The following is a 19,874-nucleotide window of genomic DNA, read 5'->3' as shown; positions in this document are numbered from 1 at the left end:
CTCTCTACCACCGCCCACCTCATTCCCTCAAGAACAGTAAAGCGTAGTGCCTCACAAGCTGTCAGGAGCTCGTCAGGTCGTCACTATTCTGACAGAATGTAGGATTCGGCAGTGTTCTTTGTATTACCCATCTCACCTGAGGAGTCATTTTGGTGAAAATGTGGTCAGGCTGTTAATACAACTCATGAATGGCTGCTACTGACTGTCTCTCGAACCCTGTATGGAGAATTTGATTCTTTCCAACTCCAGAAAGACACTCTCGCGCAGCCATGACGTTGGCGATAGGAGCCACGGTTTCTTCCATAATTAAAGTATTTTACGATGAGCTGATTCCATTTGCTTGCTTTGCCAGCTTTGGGAATACCAAATACAGCCATCTGTCTTGGTTTGATTGCATGGTCAAATATTTCTGAAGGGACTTTGAAAGAAAACTTCCACTGTCCCCAAATCTTGGACATGACCAAAACCTCGATAGATAACTTTGTCACGTGCCCAATCATATAAAAACAATGGCAGTGAAACGTTGTGTGTGGCAAAACAGCTCTGCGCAGTACTGTGCGTCAAACCTCTTAAAAATTCCTATAAATATGAATTAATTAACTGTTTGTATACGCAGACAGACAAACACGGGTAAGCTATTATAGTTGGTCATAAAGCGCAGATGCAGTAAAGTGACAGAGATGGCGCTCAGTCAGTATCCTGATGGCCTGTGGGAAATGAGGGGTAGCAGAACCATTAAATACAACACGGGAGTAGGGATGGGTACTGAAACCCAGTCTTAACCAGGCCATGGAGTGACACCGTAGTATTGATTAAGCTCCGACGTAATTGGTTAAGACAGGGCTTTTCAAAGTGTGGGGCGCGCCTCCCCTAGGGGGCGCCAGAGTTCTTCAGGGGGGGCACAACATGAGGAAAAATAAACCAGAATAAGTTACTATTGCGGACATTTAGCGAACTTCAGCTAGCCTTTACCAGAGACAAAATGGATCGATTTTTTTTTTTTTTTTTTTTTTAGAACCTAAAGCTACAGTGAGTGAGGAGACAGAGTCTGAGCCAAGCAAAAAAAACAGAGCCTCCAGGATGTTGCAGTTTGCAACTTCAACGCAAATTCAACCAATCCCCGCGAATTCAGGGTGGTGTTGCAATTATATCCAATCACCGCAACTTTCCCGCAAATTTGACCAATCGTTGGCGTCGTCTTGAGGTGACGTCGGCAAACTACCTTCCGCCTTACTTCCGTGTATACGTTCAAGAGAAGCAGCATGCGCGCAGTGTTGCCAGATTGGGCGGTTTCAAGTGCATTTTGGTGGGTTTTGAACATATTTTGGGCTGGAAAATGTCAGCAATATCTGGCAACACTGCATGATGTGCGAGACAGTGTTTATATAGGCCTAAATTCTGTTACTGAAAGTGTGTTATGTTTACAGTGAAGGACTGTGTGCACTTTATTTTTTTTACTTAATACAAGAAATTAATGGATGCCAACATTTTAGCCAAAATGGTATTTTATTTTCCATTGTTTAGGCAGCTTCAGCATCATACTGTGAGATTCTGTTCAATTTTTTTTTTCTTCTATGAAGCCTGAGCCATTTATTTTATTAGTTTATAATTATTGTTTAATTTAGTCTTCAAGAGAGACTGCCTGCACACAGTACTAGTATTAGTTTTTTTTTTTCTTCTTACATGAAAGCTGAGGCATTTATATTATATTTTAAGGTAACTTCATGTTGTGCTGTGAGGTTCTCTGCACTTTAACTTTTGCACCAACAGGTGCATTTGGATAAGTAAAGCCTATTTTTCTGCATTTTTGTAGTCCTGGTAATCTTTTATATTGGTAAAGTTGTTTATAGGACCATTTCTCAGTGTCTGTTTGTTTTTATAATCAATAGTTTTTCAGTAATAACTTAATATTTAACATATCACTCAATTTTAATCACAAAAAGAGAAAATCGCAACAATTTCTCGCAACTTTCACTTCCTCCCGCAATGTAATCGCAACAAAAACCTAAACACCGCAACTTTCATCGCAATTTTTTGGAAAACCCCCGCAACATCAGACATTTTAGCCCGCAACAATCACAAAAAAGGCCCGCGGAATCCTGGGGGGACTGAAAAAAGAAGGAAGTATGACCATGATTATTTAAAGTTTGGATTTTCATGGACTGGATCTGAAGATGCTCCACTGCCACAGTGTGTTGTCTGCCAAGAGGTGCTAGCTAACGATGCTATGAGATGTTTAAAATGTGTAAAACAATATGTTTTAAAAAGCACAGATGTTGAAAATGTGAAAAAGAAAAAAATGTGTACAACAACTATTTTTTAAAAATATGAATGGAACATTAAGTATAGCAACAACAAAAATTGTAAGGGGGGGGGCACTGCTTATTTGCTCTCCGAGGGGGGGCTCACTGTCCCACACTTTGAAAACCCCTGGGTTAAGATGTTGGTCTATTATGGATTTTTGCTGTTCCTAATCCAGAAGATTGATATCTTTCTCACTCTCAGAGCCTGTGTGCAAGGGGTGGGGCATGGGGCAGTTTGCGCTCTCTCGCTTGCTCTCGTTCTCTCTTTCACACATGCTGAAGCACCGTGTAGCACAGACCCACACAGAGAGCCTGCTCTTAGTGGCGATGGCAGAAAGAACTAAAGGTTAAAGTGTGGTTAGACTTCACTGGAGTTGATGCTGACCGCCACAAGTGCAACAAGTCTTTTGCATGTCAGGGTGGAAACTGTTTTTAGCAATCTGTCTGAACGTCTCGTGAAAGTCCATCACGTACAGATGCGATAAGAGTACCGTTAAAGTACCAGATCAGTAAGAGTGATGATGGCACCATTAAAATCTCAACGATCTCCATCCCACCATATGAGTGAGATTACAAGGAGCCTGGGAACATCAGTCGCGAGCGTCGGCCATGTTTGGCTATATCTTGAGATACTGTTGTGTGTCCAGTGAATTTTACATGTCATTTTTGTCACTGGCAGATGGTTCTCAATTCCCAAAGAGGGGGTGGGGCATCTGGAAATGAAGGTATATTGGATTTGAGGAAATGCCAAAGTTGAAAGTAGCTGAAGAGGTCAGATTGCTTGAGGTTGAAGGCAATACACAGCTGAGTGAAACTGGAGAATGGAGAAATCGCCAACTGTGCTAAAACCATGTCTGTCCCAGAGAGAGAGAGAGAGAGACACTCTGGTATCAATCTGGCCAGGTTCGAACAGCTCATAATGACATGTTGGGGTGTTAAGGGAGAGCGTGATCCAGCCTAAGTGTTGCTTGATTTGTTTCCAGATTCTCAGAGTGGATATGACTGTTGGTTTATCCGTGTACTGTTTGGGTTTAAAGGAACAGTCCACCGTACTTCCATAATGAAATATGCTCTTATCTGAATTGAGACGAGCTGTTCCGTACCTGTCCGAGCTTTGCGCGACCTCCCAGTCAGTCAGACGCAGTCAGACGCGCTGTCACTCCTGTTAGCAATGTAGCTAGGTTCAGTATGGCCAATGGTATTTTTTGGGGCTGTAGTTAGATGCAACCAAACTCTTCCGTGTTTTTCCTGTTTACATAGGTTTATATGACCAGTGATATGAAACTAGTTCAGTTAAAAAAAATTGAAACGTAGCGATTTTCTATGCTATGGAAAGTCCGCACTATAATGACAGGCGTACTAACACCTTCTGCGCGCTTCGGCTGCCGAGTGTCTATGTGTCAGCCCTGTGATGACCTGGCGACTTGTCCAGGGTGTACCCTGCCTCTCGCCCATAGTCAGCTGGGATAGGCTCCAGCTTGCCTGCAACCCTGTAGGACAGGATAAAGCGGCTACAGATAATGAGATGAGAACTTCTCCGCCTTTAAACAATGGAGTCAAGCGATTCCCAAACTAATCACAGTGACATCTGGACTAAAGTTGTTCTTACCCTCATCTAGTTGTGGGGAGATACAGATACCCAGCTGGATTTGGAAAAATCGTGCTGCAATGAGCCAATTTACTGCCAAATCACCAAGCGTTTAAACAGAAACGAACAGCAAGAGGACAATAAAACAAGCTTCTGATCGCTGATTTGCACGTGCGTTTTTTTTTTTTTGTTTTTTTTTTGGTATGTGTATTTACACCTGTCTAACTGCCGGATTGTCACTGATGGAGAGTGAGCATGCGAACACGGAGGAAAGCGGGTGCAACTTGTTCCTGCTGGCTGTGTAAAAGCAGCTCGAGAGCTCATCACATCATCTGTCTGTGTACAACGTCAGAAACAGAACGCCTCTTCCTCAACCATGTTAATTTATCATAATTAGCCTTCTACTTACGTTAGCTCTCCTTTTACTCCAACCACAGAATCTAAACTGAATTCTGTCTGCTAACTGCAGCCTCCCCCCCGATCGTGAATGAAACTGCAGCTACGATTTTATATCACTCTATATACACCATTCTAATTAACAATCATTCACCAAAGGTGAAATGAATATCCATGAATAAAAGCGAGACAGAGTCGAGGTTATTATTCACGGGGTCTGAGGCGGATAATTGTTTTAGTATAAATACAGGTGACCTGTTAAAAAAAATCGTATAAAAAATAATTTATTTCAGTCTTCAAAAGCAGGATGCAAATGTAATAACGGTGCGGTGCAGACTTGTCACACAAAATACTTTTATTTTGAAATCAGTAAAATAAATCTCAATACCACCTCACCTTTGAATAGTTTTAGACCAAACTTCGTAGCATCTTTAGCGCTTTTAGGAACAGAGTTTTCTTTCATCATTTTGTAATTCTTCCTCTCTTACGGTGACGAAGCGATTAGCCACCATTTTGCCGAGTTGCTCGAGATGATTGGGACTATTTCTCGATAATCAGCACATGCGATTTCCTATAATCAAGTGCGTATCTATACTTTTGTAGTCATAATATTGAGCTTGTCATGAACTACTTACTAAGTGGCAACCTCTCCCGTTATAAATCCATAGGCCAGTTAGGAAGCGAAGGAAAAAAGGCATCGTACACAATGACAAAGTTGAAGGTTAAGAAACAGATTGGGGTTATAATGTAGCTTGTGATGTTGTAAAGCTGAAGGTGTTGCCATAAAGTTCTTTGAAGCTACTCCTTCCTATACGTCCCGTAGAGACAAGCACTGACAGTGTACAGTAGCTAAATAACTTTTGCATGTGGGAATTTGTGTGGAAGCTGCTTGCTTGAAATTGAAACGGCCAACAAAACTGAGTGTGGATTAAAGAGGGACAAGGTATAATTTCATAATCTTTAACCCTCTGGGGTCTGAGGGTATTTTCTGGCACACTGACGATTTTGGTATGCTCTGATTTCGTTGTCAGTTTCAACAAATCTAAGCAGAATTTTTAGTCTTATGACTTTTTTTGTATTCAATACAAATTCAGCTACAGTAATATCTCTGTATGTATGTATGTCATGATTGTACTTAACAGATAAATGAAGATGTTGTAAAAAGCAGTTTTAGAACTGTGGGGGGGGAACAAAACATGAACTTGCCCATTATGTCGAACTGTTTTGGTCACTTGAGGTGATTCTGTTCAGTCTGAGGAATGGATCAAGCACAGAAACTTAAATCTGCTCCATTGATTTGGACAATTAACTGGCCATCAAAAAAAAAAAAAAAGTATGTCCTATTGTTTTGGGATAGAGGGTTGGCGGTGGGAGGGGTATTCATTGAGAAGAGTAAAAAATTCCATTCCATTCAATGAGAAGAGTGAAAACCCTTCTCACTGCCAACTCTTAATCCCATCAGGTCAAGTCCCAATGGGTCTTGTTTTTCCCCCACACATTCCAACACAGTTCTAAAACTGCTTTTTAAACAGCTTCATTTATCTGGCATTTGACGTTATTTTGGGATTTGACCCTATTCAGTGTGTCCTGAAATTAACTCCTGTACTATTTTACTCGGTTCAGAGCCACAACCAACTCTGCTACATAATTACTCTGTAATTTTACTCCAACTCCAAATTTTTACTCTCTAAACTCAAAATAGAGCAAAATTAACTACTTTTGAGGAAAATACTTTTAACTCTGTGTCTGCTCTACAGTGTACACATCAGAAATAAAAGAAATATTTACACTTACTCAAGTTGCTCTTCAGCTAGATCGGGCTGAAGATCGAAATGGCACCGCTCATCAGCGTCGCAGATCTCAAGATCTGATGAAGCGCTGAAATTGAATCGCTTTCCTGAATCATGAATTGAATCGCTGTGCTGAAACTGAATCACTGTCGTGAATCATCCAAAGCGCCATTTCGCAAATCAGTGTGCCATCTCGCAACAAGTTTTACCTCCAAACAGGTAGCCTAAACTATGGCTGACACATTTTATCCTGTTTCCGGTGGGTGTTCCCACCGCGAAAGAGAAACCAGTCGATACCAAAAAAAAGTGATTATCATGCTGTTACCATGTGAATAGTCTTTTATGAATGTGTAAGTGAGCGCTTAGCGCTCCGACTCAGGTGTCACGGAGTCAGGTGACAAGTTTTATGTTTTCATCTAATTTAGTTCATTTAAAAAAAAAAATTTGTCAGTGGGCACAGAGGAAAGTGTAAAGTCTAAAGTTTGTCTGTGATCATGCTTGTATGATAAAAACTCGCAAAGAGATATTTATCTAAATACATGACCTACTCATTCTAAACCTGCCCAGCTTCACCGACGAAGCTCTCAACCCCAGAAGGTTAACGATGTGCTTTCTTTCTCCTGTACAGATGTATGCCTGGGAGATCTCAGACCAGCTCTTACAGATGAAGCAGGATGTTGAGTCGTGTTACTTTGCTGCGCAAACCATGAAAATGAAAATTCAGACATCATTTTATGAACTTCCCCAGGAGACACATCTTGCTCTGCGTGACTCTCTGCTCTCTCATATTCAAAACCTCAAAGACCTCTCGCCCATCATCATCACACAGGTAACGGCCTTAGGGGCGGTTCTTTTCCAAGACGTATATAAATTTTACCGGCCAAACTCTGGACTAGTTGTGAAAAGAATCAAGTTATTGGGATAATTCCAGGTTGATGAGCAAAAAAAAGATGGTCCTGAATCTACTGACAGCATTTTTTTTTTTTAAAGCAATGGTGTGAAATTCAATATGTTTAAAAAAAAAAACCAGACGAATAATGGGAACTACATTTCATTTAAATGTGCTCTGAGTTAATTTTGTGCGTTTCTGTCCTCCCCAGCTCGCCCTGGCAATTGCTGATCTTGCATTGCAGATGGCGTCATGGAAAGGCTGTGTTCATACTCTGATAGAAAAGTAAGAATCCTCTGTTCATAAAGATTTGATCAGGCAGTTGAACACTGACTAAGGGTGAATAATCTCCTAAAATGTCAGCGTTCTATTCTGCATACAAAGGGAAAAATCTGATACTCTCTAGTAACACATGATGATACTTTCCATGGCATCCTGTTGAGTTTATGTCCGATTACTTTTGAGCCTGTGAAAATGCAGGGGTTATGTTAAAACGGCTTGAATTCCTGAGCAGTCAATGCACTGTTTTTGTTAAACCCCTTGAATTAAAGCTGAAAGTCTACGCTTCACTCCTATCTTGATGGCTTCATTTCAAATCCATGAGCGAAATCTGTCCCTGTCTCAATACTTATGGATCTGAGTGTGTGTGCATCAAATCAGGGCTCGACGTTAATGGTTGTCCGGGACAAGTGGTCCTTTATGTCGGACAAGTTCATCGTCTCAGTTACTTGTCCGATCGGACAAGTGCCAAAATACGCCGATATTCGGGTCACATATCAAATTTATCAGTTTATTCACATGATTTCCGAAGCATCTCACTCGACATATTGTTTTGATGAATCGCCGGATGTTTCTCTTCGGAAAGAGCGATGTGCGCATGCGCAATATTCCGCTTGCGAAACCGGCCAATACCGCTTCGTGTATTTGAGCTGAAAAGTAAATGGTCGTTTATCAGACCCTCCAGGATTTCACGATGTTGCGATTTGCTACATCAACGCAAATTCAGGGCGGTGTTGCAATTATATCCAATCACCGCAACTTTCCCGCAAAGTTAACCAGTCGTTTGCGTCGTCTTGAGGTGACGTCGACAAACTACCTTCTGCCTTACTTCCGTGTATACGTTCAAGAGAAGCAGCATGTGCGAGTCAGTGTTTATGTAGGCTTAAATTCTGTTACTGAAAGTGTTATGTTTACAGTGAAGGACTGTGTGCACTTTTTTTTTTTTTACTTAATACAAGAAATTAATGGATGCCAACATTTTTGCCAAAATGGTATTTTATTTTCCATTGTTTCGGCAGTTTCAGCATCATACTGTGAGATTCTGTTCAAATTGTTTTTTTCTCTTCTATGAAGCCTGAGCCATTTATTTTATTAGTTTATAATTATTGTTTAATTTAGTCTTCAGGAGAGACTGCCTGCACACAGTACTAGTATTAATAGTGTTTTTCTTACATGAAAGCTGAGGCATTTATATTATATTTTAAGGTAACTTCATGTTGTGCAGTGAGGTTCTGTGCACTTTAACTTTTGAACCAACAGGTGCATTTGGATAAGTAAAGCCTATTTTTCTGTATTTTTGTAGTCTTGGTAATCTTTTATATTGGTAAAGTTGTTTATAGGACCATTTCTCAGTGTCTTTTTTTTTTTTTAATCAATAATTTTTCAGTAGTAACTTAATATTTAACATATCACTCAATTTTAATCACAAAAAGAGAAAATCGCAACAATTTCTCGCAACTTTCACTTCCTCCCGCAATGTAATCGCAACAAAAACCTAAACACCGCAACTTTCATCGCAACCATTAAATACCATACAGGAGCCACAATGAATAATTAGACAACAGCAATTAATCAGTGGAGGATATATATTCAAAGTTAATAATTTTAAAAATGAAAATATACTGCATAATTTTAATTTTCTGGTTTTCAATTTCTCATAAATTAATGATTGATGGAGTCCATTTTTTTTCTGCAGTGAATAGATTGTGTTAAAGTAATTCTGGTGAAATTAGTTTATTACAAATAGTTTTTGTGGTTTTTTTTTTTTTTTCTCCTCTCTCAAATTTTTCTTTGGACAAGTCAACGTCACATTCGGACAAGTAAATTTCCTTTCAACTTGCCCGACAGGACAAGTGGTTTCAAAAGTTAATGTAGAGCCCTGCAAATTGAGCAGAGAGCAAACATCAAGTTCCGTTTCATACTCTGGAAATCAGCAATGCAGCGCTCATGAAATGTGTTGATAAGCCTACGGCAATGAAGTGGTGAGCCAGACGACGTGTTTTTCAGTGACGTTCGCGCTTCAAGAGGGGCAGCATATCACTAGAAGTCTGGCAGATCCAGCAATCTTGACGCACAACGCCCTCGGTTTCTTGGATATTTTCAAAGGTTGTGTTGTTGAAGCGTTACGCTCTGCTCAAGTTTGAGGCCCACATGCACGTCGTCACAAACGAATGTAACGCAGGTCCCGATGTAGACAGCGTGACGCTGCGTCCCATGCTGACTTACGAAAGTTAGTGCCCGGTCCTGCTGCATGTCCATGACTGCTGCACTCCATTCGTTCACAACCGAAACAGTGCTGGAATTTTCTCATCGCACGTCGTCTACCATCTCAGCGGAGAACGCAGAAATATTTGAGAGAGGGAGTCCTTCCCAGTTCATGTTCAGCAATGGGCGTAGGGGAACACGGATTATAAAGTATGCTGTTGATCTGGAATGGTTGAAGATGACCTACATTGTGCACGGATTCCAAGCTGGGACTCCAGCGAGACTAGCTATGACAGCATAGCTAAAAGAGATGGATAGATGATGATGATGATGAGGGCATCCTAAGAGGTCCACCACTCCACTGTCTCAACAAACCCGAGTGAATGTTATGCTGTGGTCATGAATCCTCCAGATCTGTGTCTTTTACCTAAGAGAGAGGCTATTAACAAAAGGCTTGACGAAACACATGCGTTTTCAGTCTAGATTTAATTTTGCCTGACTTCCAAACATGAATTGGAAGACTGTTCCATAACTGTGGGGCATTGTAAGAGAAAGCTCTACCTCCTGCTGTGGCCTTCATTATTCAAAGTACCAGCAAAGAACCTGCATCTTTTGATTGAAGCAGGTGTGGTGGCTCGAACAGAAGTTCGCTTGAGTACTGCGGCTCGAGACCATTCCGTGCTTTTATAGTTCGGTAATAGTACTTTTATAATCTGTGTCAACTTTGATTAGGAGCCAGTGCAGTATGGATAAGATAGGCATGATGGGACAGCAGCATCTTGTTCTAGTAAGGACTTTAGCTGCTGCATTCTGGATGAGCACCAGAATTTACTTATAAATTCTAAAGAGTTTGGACTCCACCAATCCACAGTCAGACAGATTGTGTACAAATGGAGGAAATTCAAGACCATTGTTACCCTCCCCAGGAGTGGTCAATCAACAAAGATCACTCCAAGAGCAAGGCGTGTAATAGTCGGCGAGATCACAAAGGACCCCAGGGTAACTTCTAAGCAACTGAAGGCCTCTCTCACATTGGCTAATGTTAATGTTCATGAGTCCACCATCAGGAGAACACTGAACAACAATGGTGAGCATGGCAGGGTTGCAAGGAGAAAGCCACTGTTCTCCAAAAAGAGCACTGTTGCTCCTCTGCAGTTTGCTAAAGATCTCGTGGACAAGCCAGAAGGCTATTGGAAAAATGTTTTGTGGACAGATGAGACCAAAATAGAAGTTTTTGGTTTTAAATGAAGTGTTATATTCGGAGAAAGGAAAACGCTGCATTCCAGCATAAGAACCTTATCCCATCTGTGAAACATGGTGGTGGTGGTAGTATCATGGTTTGGGCCTATTTTGCTGCATCTGGGCCAGGACGGCTTGCCATCATTGATGGAACAATGAATTCTGAATTATACCAGCAAATTCTAAAGGAAAATGTTAGGACATCTGTCCATGAACTGAATCTCAAGAGGAGCTGGGTCATGCAGCAAGACAATGACCCTAAGCACACAAGTTGTTCCTCCAAAGAATGGTTAAAGAAGAATAAAGTTAATGTTTTGGAATGGCCAAGTCAAAGTCCTGACCTTAATCCAATCGAAATGTTGTGGAAGGACCTGAAGCGAGCAGTTCATGTGAGGAAACCCACCAACATACCAGAGATGAAGCTGTTCTGTATGGAGGAATGGGCTAAAATTCCTCCAAGCCGGTGTGCACGACTGATCAACAGTTACCGTAAACGTTTAGTTGCAGTTATTGCTGAACAAGGGGGTCACACCAGATACTGAAAGAAGAGGTTCACATACTTTTGCCACTCACAGATATGTAATATTGGATCATTTTCCTCAATAAATAAATGACCAAGTATAATGTTTTTGTCTCATTTTTTAAACTGGGTTCTCTTTATCTACTTTTAGGACTTGTGTGAAAATCCGATGATGTTTTAGGTCATATTGATGCAGAAGTATAGAAAATTCTAAAGGGTTCTCAAACTTTCAAGCAGCACTGTACATCTACAAACTGAGACAGATCCGTTAAATAAAAAGCAGTCATTTATCTCTTTGTGGTGTTCTGCATACAGCTGGGCCTTCTCTGGGCATAGGAGTCCAAACTTGACTCCAGGCTTGTCTTGTAGCAAATTCCTGGCTGGAGTGAAAGCTGCTTGACGTTTCGCTACGGCCATGGCAGTAGTGAATTCTCAGGATCAGATGGTCACGGTGGTGCGTTGTCCTGCGGGCGTGCCTGTAGAGCCCTGTATGCTCGGTCCATCACTGCTTTCACCTCGAGATTTAAAACATCCTTAAGCAGTTGTGCCACGAATTCCTTGGTCCTTGGCCCATCTTCCCCTTCCCTGACTCCGGCAATTCTCAGGTTCTGCCGTTTTGACCGAGCTTCCAGATCTAAGCACTTCTCCAAGAATTCTTCCGCTTGTCCACATAGATATTTCACCTTCACTTCAAGTTCCACAACAGCATCCGAGGTAGTAATCGCCGCCTCTCCGAGGCTTTTCAGCGTCTCGTTTTGGGAGTCTGTACGGGCATTCAGTGCCGCAATAGCGGAGTCATTTTCTGATTTCAAAGCGGCTATTTCCCATCTCAACATGGTAATCACGTCTGCAGTTTTCTTGTCGATTTTTATGGCAAATGTCTGACTTAGCCAGAGACAGTTCTGCTTGTAAAGTTGCTTTAGCGGCTAACGCTGCTTGATTATCCGTGCTCTCCCCTCCGGACTGGCTTGAGGACTCAGGTGGACCTGCATCATCACTGGTCTCGGTCTTAGAGTTTCCTCTTCTTGATGGCATTTTGTTCCGTATTGCTGATTCGCTTGCTGCTTGGAGTATCCCAGATACAAAATCCACTAAACACTTGGGTTGAAAATATGTAAGTTTTGTTTAACCTGTAATTTTAATGTAAAATCTGTAGGAGCTACAGGTAGGTGCATCCTCAACACCCTCATCGCTCAACCCCCCCCCCCCCCCCCCCTTTGCTTTTCTACCAGTTGTGAAAATAAGATCGGGACTTTGATTGAAACGTATTGAGCACCATAGCAACTCCTGAAGTGTTGTTTTAGCCAGACGTGGAGCTCCAAATTCGACTAAAACGCCCAATTTCCGCTGCCTAAGATTTCAGAGGTGTTTGAAAGCTACTGAAGCTCTGAGCACTTAACACTTACAATGTAGTCGTGTAACCAGAGCGATCAGGCTATCAGCCACCTCACAAACGCAAATGGTTCCAGTCATGAGAGTGATCGTGTGACCGCTGAGCGCTCTTTTTGCAGTCTCCTCCAAAAGTATTGGAAGAGCATGGCCACTCCTTTTGTTTTTTGTTTTTTTTTGCTGAACACTGGAGATATTTGGCTTCGAGACCAAATGATGAATGAGACAGCAGGTGAGAATTTCAGCTTTAATTTGTTGGTATTTACATCGAGACGTGTTCAACAACTTAGCAGGCCACCCAGCCCTTAGGTGAGCAAAAGTATCGGAACAGGCAGTCTTCAAGCGAAGAGCAATTTCTGGCTACCTGTCGTGCAGATTGGGACACAGTGTGTTCAAACAGTGCAATTCCATTCCTCATTCTTTCAATGCTGATGTTGCACATGTCCCTGATGTATTGTTTCACCACTATTGTTAACTGCATAAAATAAGCTATAATTATTAAATTAAACGGTTATTTAGTGATTTCCATTTCATCCCTCCCCCATTAGGCAGTCGCAGTTTGAGGTAGATGGAGTGATTTGTCAGTCTAAAGGTGTGTGAAACTGGTGAAATGATCCCTTGTTTTGTCCCCCCCCCCCTTCTCCTCAGGTACGGTAATGATGTGACTTCGATGCCTTTTCTGATTGAAATCCTCACAGTGCTGCCAGAGGAAGTGCACAGCCGATCTTTGAGGATAGGTGCTAATCGACGCACGGAGATCATAGAAGACCTCGCTTACTATTCCACCACTGTGGTCACTCTTTTGGTGAGCCTCACTCCCTTTCTCAAGTCGTCTTTCATTATTTTGTGTGTCAGCAGAATTAACAGTAATTTATGTAAATAATCGAACAAATTGGACCCTTGCTGATGTTGATCATTCGTTGGTTGAAAAACAAGAGTCAGCCAACTCACCTGGAGATTGGATAACGCCAGAATGTTGTAATATTCCAGTGTTTCCCACAGACTAGGTAGTAATTTGTGGTGCTCCACTGTGCCGATGAGGGAATCGTGCGTGGTGGTGTCGTGGCGGTCGGTGGAGTCGGTCATTGGGGTGTATGCAAAGTGTTTACAGCGGGCGGTGTTCAAACACACAGTATTTTTCATCAGAGTCACCTGCTGGGACTATTTTAAAGCTACAAGAAGCATTTGAGATTATTCAGTTCAATCTAAATTCTTTTAAGTTCTTTAAGAGAAGACAGCTAAAACAATTTTTACCAGAATCCTGCCTGGTTTCATTCCTCGACCCAACTTTACATTACAGGGCAGGCCATTAGTTTGCTGGGCTTGATGTTGGTGGAAAACCTGTCTTTTAAATTTATGAAAATTACTCACCAAAATTGAAGTTCAAGTTTAGTGTTTTGCCTTTTTGGTGGCAATCTTTCAATCATTCTTTAGTTGACATTCAGGGAATAAATTGCAAAAAACAAGCTGGAGGTTTTTATTTTAAATATTGAACTCAACACTTACTTCAACCAATACTAAAATGAAATAAATTGTATAATGTAACAACAGAATAATAATAAAATAAAATATCATAATTAGATGTAAGAAACCACTTAAGGTAACACCAAGGCAACTGGTGCAAAGCCTGCATGCCCTATCAGAACATTTAATTCTGCGTGGCTTCCTGAAAAAAAAAAAAAAAACTCCAGTGCCCTATCATAAGGGAAGTCATTGGGTTCGGGACCATTTATGGAGATTCGTAAGCAGGCTGCCAGGTGTTCCCCTTGGAGCCTATTCCTGAGGTCTGTTTTAATCTATGGATTAAAAAAAGTACATTTTCATCATCAAAGCACTAAAAATTTCCATTACATCAAAAAAATACAAAGGAATACTGAATTTCTATGTGCTTACCCTATTCATAGCTGAGAAATCCCACTCGCAATTCAGAAAACTTTTCAATACTCATCTGAGTTAAAGCAGCAAACATTGAGAGTTAATGAAATTATAATAGTCAAATAAATACGAAGTTATTCTTAGCCTATGGGCATCTTACAGTAGCCTATCTCAACTACCACATTGTTTCTTAAAATATTCAGATTTTATGCTTCAGATAGCATCAACTAGGCATCCCCGTGAGTATAACATTTTATTTAGGCTAGTGGGAAATCCTTATTTATTGTGAATGTCAAGCCATTATTAATAACTTGCATGAATGCTGAAGCGGGATAAACGGGATAATGCAATAAGGCTGGTTCCTCGCGTCAAGCTGCTACTGTCTGCATTAAAATTGGTTTATAGCCTAACTCAGCGATGTCCGTTTCCTGTAAGCCACGAAGGCTATGATAAAGCTCATCACGAGCACGACGTCGGCTACCTTTTAAAATAAGGGGTCGGAAGGCGAATCGGGAAGGCTGCGTTATTTTTAATTAGCCTAACAGGCCTACTTGCAGTCCGGTGTCACGGTCTGAATTTGCCAGGTAAATTTATACTGTAGCAGCCACGGTCTGAATTTACCAGGTAAATTTAAACTGTAGCAGCCACAGTCTAACCTTACCACAGTATAAATTTACCAACTTGGTATAATTGGGCCTAGTCTGAATTTACCAGCCTAATATGAGATTTATGTTCATGTTCATACTTGAATTATTTTCACTTTATCTTGATGAATATTGATTTGTTTAAGTAAGACTCCTCATGATTATAATAATTTAGTTATTCTCTCAAATTTACCAACTTGGTATAATTAGACTGCTGTCATTGGGCCTCGTCAGAATTTACCAGCCCAGTATGATAGATTTATGATCATACTTGATCCACAAATAAATTTTCACTTTATCTTGATGATTATTGATTTGTTTGAGTGAGACTCATCATGATTATAATATAATATAGTTATTCTGTCAAATTTACCAACATGGTATAATTAGGTGGTGTTTACATTAGACCGTATCAGCGGATCATCAGATTAACGTTTTTAAAACGATTCGCGTGCACACAGCAACGCCAATACACGATTCGCATGCACACAGCAACGCCAATACACGGATACGCTAATCACATGACTAATTAGACGGCACGTCACATGATCCCAGTGCATATCGGGCATGCGCAAGTCACTCACCACTTGCAAGTGGAAGGATGGCAAGCGAACACCTTCTCCAGCAGATAAACACACCTGGCTGTGATGTTCATGTTCTCACTGAGTTTAAGCGCCTGAAGGAGGTAAATAAGTTGAAATGTGTAAATAAACCTCAGTGCGGGTCAGCGCTTCCTCCTGCGCTCCAAATCACTCCGCCCTGAACAGTGAGTGCCCTCTGGAGGGTGCGCACTCCGGCCCTGCACAGCTCACAGAGCGCGCGAGTGAAGCGCACGAGCAGTGATTCGGGACTGAGCCGCTGTGTGTGTGGTCCCAACGCCAGCAAATCAGGAAGGTGGACGTCACAGTGACGTTGTCCAATGACGACGTCAGCTAGAGCTCAGCACAGCGTTTCCGCATTCCTCAGTGTTTACACAGCACCGGATCAGATACGAACTGGGTTGAATACGTGGGCCCTGGTGGATTCAAGTTGTTCCGCCTGTGGAGTCGTTTCCCGGCGTTTTAATGTGCACGGACAGTGCATCTGCGATGAAAACGAGACGGATACGGTCTAATGTAAACACCACCTTAGACTCTTGTCATTGGACCTAGCCAGAATTGGGTCATCTTTCTTTTGAAAATGGCGACTCGCTGGTCTCGTGCCTCTTTGGACTGTGTGTTTTGCTGATCTTCATTCTGTGGCTGGGAAATGATTGTTTCCTCACCCATATTCAACAGCTTGTCTACTGATAATCAAATCTCACAATTGTAGTCACAATTCGCGTTCTATTAGTCCGCAAACGTGTTGAAATGCTCGGTACAAAATCGCAGTAAGAAATGGTAAATTTAGACTTCCTGGAAGTTGACAGGGAAAAAAAAAATCGGTCTGCGCATGGTAAATTTATAGCAGCGCACGATCAGACCGTGATACCTGTATCATATGCGCAACGGCAGGCCTGTGTACATGCCTCTCTGTTTCTGTGTGCGCGTGCGTGAACGAGAAGAAAGAGCACTATGAATGAACGGAACGATACGCAATGGAATTTTTTTTTTCCAAAATCGCTAGGCTGATTATGTGGCGATAGGAATCCATTGTGTGGCGCTGTGCCACACAATGGTCTATGTATGGGAAACCCTGTATTCGGAGTACACAATGTTATGACGGCTCATAAACTCTCTTGCATGCTTTTCTCTGAGAGATTACAGTGTTATGCAAAAGTTTGGGCACCCCTGGTCAAAATTGCTGTTACTGTGAACAGTTGGGCAAGATGAAATGATCTCCAAAAGGCATAAAATGAAAGATGACTCATTCCCTTTGTATTTTAAGCAAAAGCAAATGTTTTATTTTCATCTTTTACATTTTCAAAATGACAAAAGGGCCCGAAGCAAAAGTTTGGGCACCCTGCATGGTTAGTACCTACTAACACCCCCTTTGGCAAGTATCACAGCTTGTAAACACCTTTTGTAGCCAGCTAATAATCTTTCAGTTCTTACCTGGGGGATTTTCACACATTCGTCCTTGCAAAAGGCTTCCAGTTCTACAAGTTTCCTGGGCTGTCTTGTATGCGCTGCTCTTTTGAGATCTATCCACAGATCTTCAATGATGTTTAGGTCAGGGGACTGTGAGGGCCCGGGCAAAACCTTCAGCTTGGGCCTCTTGAGGTATTCCATTGTAGATTTTGAGGCGTGTTTTGGATCATCGTCTTATTGTAGGCCCCGTCCTCTTTTTAACTTCAACTTTTTTACAGATGGTGTGATGTTTGCTTCCAGAATTTGCTGGTATTTATTCGAATCCATGCTTCCCTCCACCAGTGAAATGTGCCCTGTGCCACTGGCTGCAACACAACCCCAAAGCATGATCGACCCACACCCATGCTTCAGAGTTGGAGAGGTGTTCTTTTCCTGGAATTTGGCACCCTTTTTTCTCCAAACATACCTTTGCACATTGTGGCCAAAAAGTTCTATTTTGATTTCATCAGTCCACAGGACTTGTTTCCAAAATGCATCAGGCTTATTTAGATGTTCATTTGCAAACTTCAGACACTGAATTTTGTGGCTAGGACGCAGGAAAGGTTTTCTTCTGATGACTCTCCCATGAAGGTCATATTTGTTCAGGTGTCGCTGCATAGTAGAACAGTGCACCACCACTCCAGGGTCTGCGGAATCTTTCTGAAGGTCTTTTGCGTCAAATGGGTTTTTATTTGCCTTTCTATCAATCCAACGAGCAGTTCTTTCAGAGTTTTCTTCATCTTCCAGACCTCACCTTAATCTCCACTGTTTCTGTTAACTGCCATTTCTTAATAACATTACAATCTGAGGAAACAGCTACCTGAAAACACTTTGCTACGTTCTTGTAGCCTTCTCCTGCTTTGTGAGCATCAGTTATTTTATTATTCAGAATGCGAGGGAGTTGCTTAGAGGAGCCCATGGCTGTTGAGTTTAGGGACAAGTTTGAGGAGACAGAGAATTTTTATACAGCTTTGAAATCTGCATCATCTGACCTTTCCTAACGAAGAATTTGAACAAGCCACAGCTCAATAAGTGAATTAAGGTCTGGAACCTTGGGAACAGTTACATGAGAACTCAAATGTATTGGGGTGCCCAAACTTTCGTGTGGTGTTCCTTTTCTTTTTTCACTCTCCAATTGGACAAAACAAAAATAATACACATCTTGCAGAAAACGCTGAAAAGAAACGTGTCGTCTTTACCTTTATGCCTTTTGGTGATCGGTTCATCTTCTGCTCACTTAACTATTCACAGTAACAGACGTTTTCAGTAAGGGTGCCCAAACTTTTGCATGCCACTGTATGTATGAAATGTGTGTGAAAATGAGAGAGAAAAGCAATGTTCATTTCACATGGCTTTTGACCCCCATCCCCCACTATTTTCATTATTTTTATCCCTGATTGCAGTATTTCATAATCCACATTAAACCACGCTCTGTGAAAACGGACCATGACTCATTACTGTCGGGTGATGTCACACATCCTGCTTAACATTGTCATAAAATTGTGTTTGTGTGACCAGATGACATGCCTGGAGAAGTCTGGGAGTAACGAGAAGATGCTTATTAAAGTGTTCCGCTGCTTAGGCAGTTGGTTTAATCTGGGCGTGCTGGACAGTAACTTCATGGCGACGAATCAGCTGTTGGTGGTTCTGTTTCAAGTGCTGGTAAGTTCTACACATCACTTAATTTATTCTGCTTTGTCCCTCTGTCTTATCACTCTTGGGCCCGGTCACAAGCTTCACGCTGACGAGGATTGGTGTATGCTTTACTCCTGGATTATTTCATATTTATAAAGTAAACATGTTTCTTCACAGGTAAGACAACAAAGCTCTGAACGAATTTAAATAACTGGTCTCTAACCAGTGTTGTAGTCAAGTCACTAAACGTCGAGTCCGAGTCCAGTCTCGAGTCCCCAGCGTTCAAGTCCGAGTCATTAAAAAAATTGAGCCAAGAACAAAACTCCCACCGCGCCGTTTGACGGTGGCTGGTTCAGCGCCATTAACATTAGTTTGTTCCTGAACGCGCTTCTCTTTATCAGGGAGTGCGAAGTATTGTCAGAGATGGTTGGGAGACGGATGTAAGCGCAGAAGGTGCATTTATTAATACAAGCGTAGACACAAACAATCCAGAACGGCAGGCAAAATCATAAAACGGTGAAACAGGCGAGCGAGGCACAAACAGACTCTCGTAGACTCGGCAGAATCCAAGACGAGAAACAGGGATCAGGAAACCAAACGAGGAAATAAGGCTTGGTAATGTGTCAGCAATGCAACTCAATACTTCGCAAAGTAACACTACGTTCAGACTGCAACCTGAAACGACCCATATCCCATTTGTTGTGAAATCCGATTTTTTTGTTAGGCCGTTCACATTACCAATTATATGAGACTTGTATGCGATCTCCAATATGAACGGAAAACGACCCAAAAGTGTCCCGCATGCGCAAATTGACACGTAATAAGCACATCTACGTAATATGTAAACCAAAAAACAAGCGCACTCTTTAAGTTTCCAAGTAAAGCATGGGGATGAGGCGAGACCTGGCGATGTGGTTTTTGTGGCGGCGGCGGAACTCACACAATAATCTGATTAATGTGGGCAGCGGACTAATGAGACCGAAGGTGTCAAATTACTGGAAATTTCCAGAACAATCTTATAATCTTGTAATACAGGATGGTTTAACATCCAGGTCCCTACCAAATCCACCATTA

The 19,874-nt window shown here is 41.7% G+C and overlaps 1 protein-coding gene across 1 annotated transcript in view; it reads left to right on the top strand.

Annotated features, from left to right (window-relative positions):
• The window catches only part of tnpo3 (transportin 3), a 158,078-nt gene that overhangs the window by 28,976 nt on the left and 109,228 nt on the right, over window positions 1-19,874 (top strand). Inside the window, exons 2-5 of the mRNA XM_060903881.1 lie at window positions 6,706-6,906; window positions 7,178-7,251; window positions 13,247-13,403; window positions 18,684-18,827. Coding sequence (XP_060759864.1) covers window positions 6,706-6,906; window positions 7,178-7,251; window positions 13,247-13,403; window positions 18,684-18,827 — 576 coding nt within the window. The remainder of the gene's footprint in view (window positions 1-6,705; window positions 6,907-7,177; window positions 7,252-13,246; window positions 13,404-18,683; window positions 18,828-19,874) is intronic.

The sequence above is a fragment of the Neoarius graeffei genome, chromosome 21 (genome assembly GCF_027579695.1).
Source record: "Neoarius graeffei isolate fNeoGra1 chromosome 21, fNeoGra1.pri, whole genome shotgun sequence".
NCBI classification, from domain to species: domain Eukaryota; kingdom Metazoa; phylum Chordata; class Actinopteri; order Siluriformes; family Ariidae; genus Neoarius; species Neoarius graeffei.
This window is presented reverse-complemented; position numbering and strand designations above follow the sequence as displayed.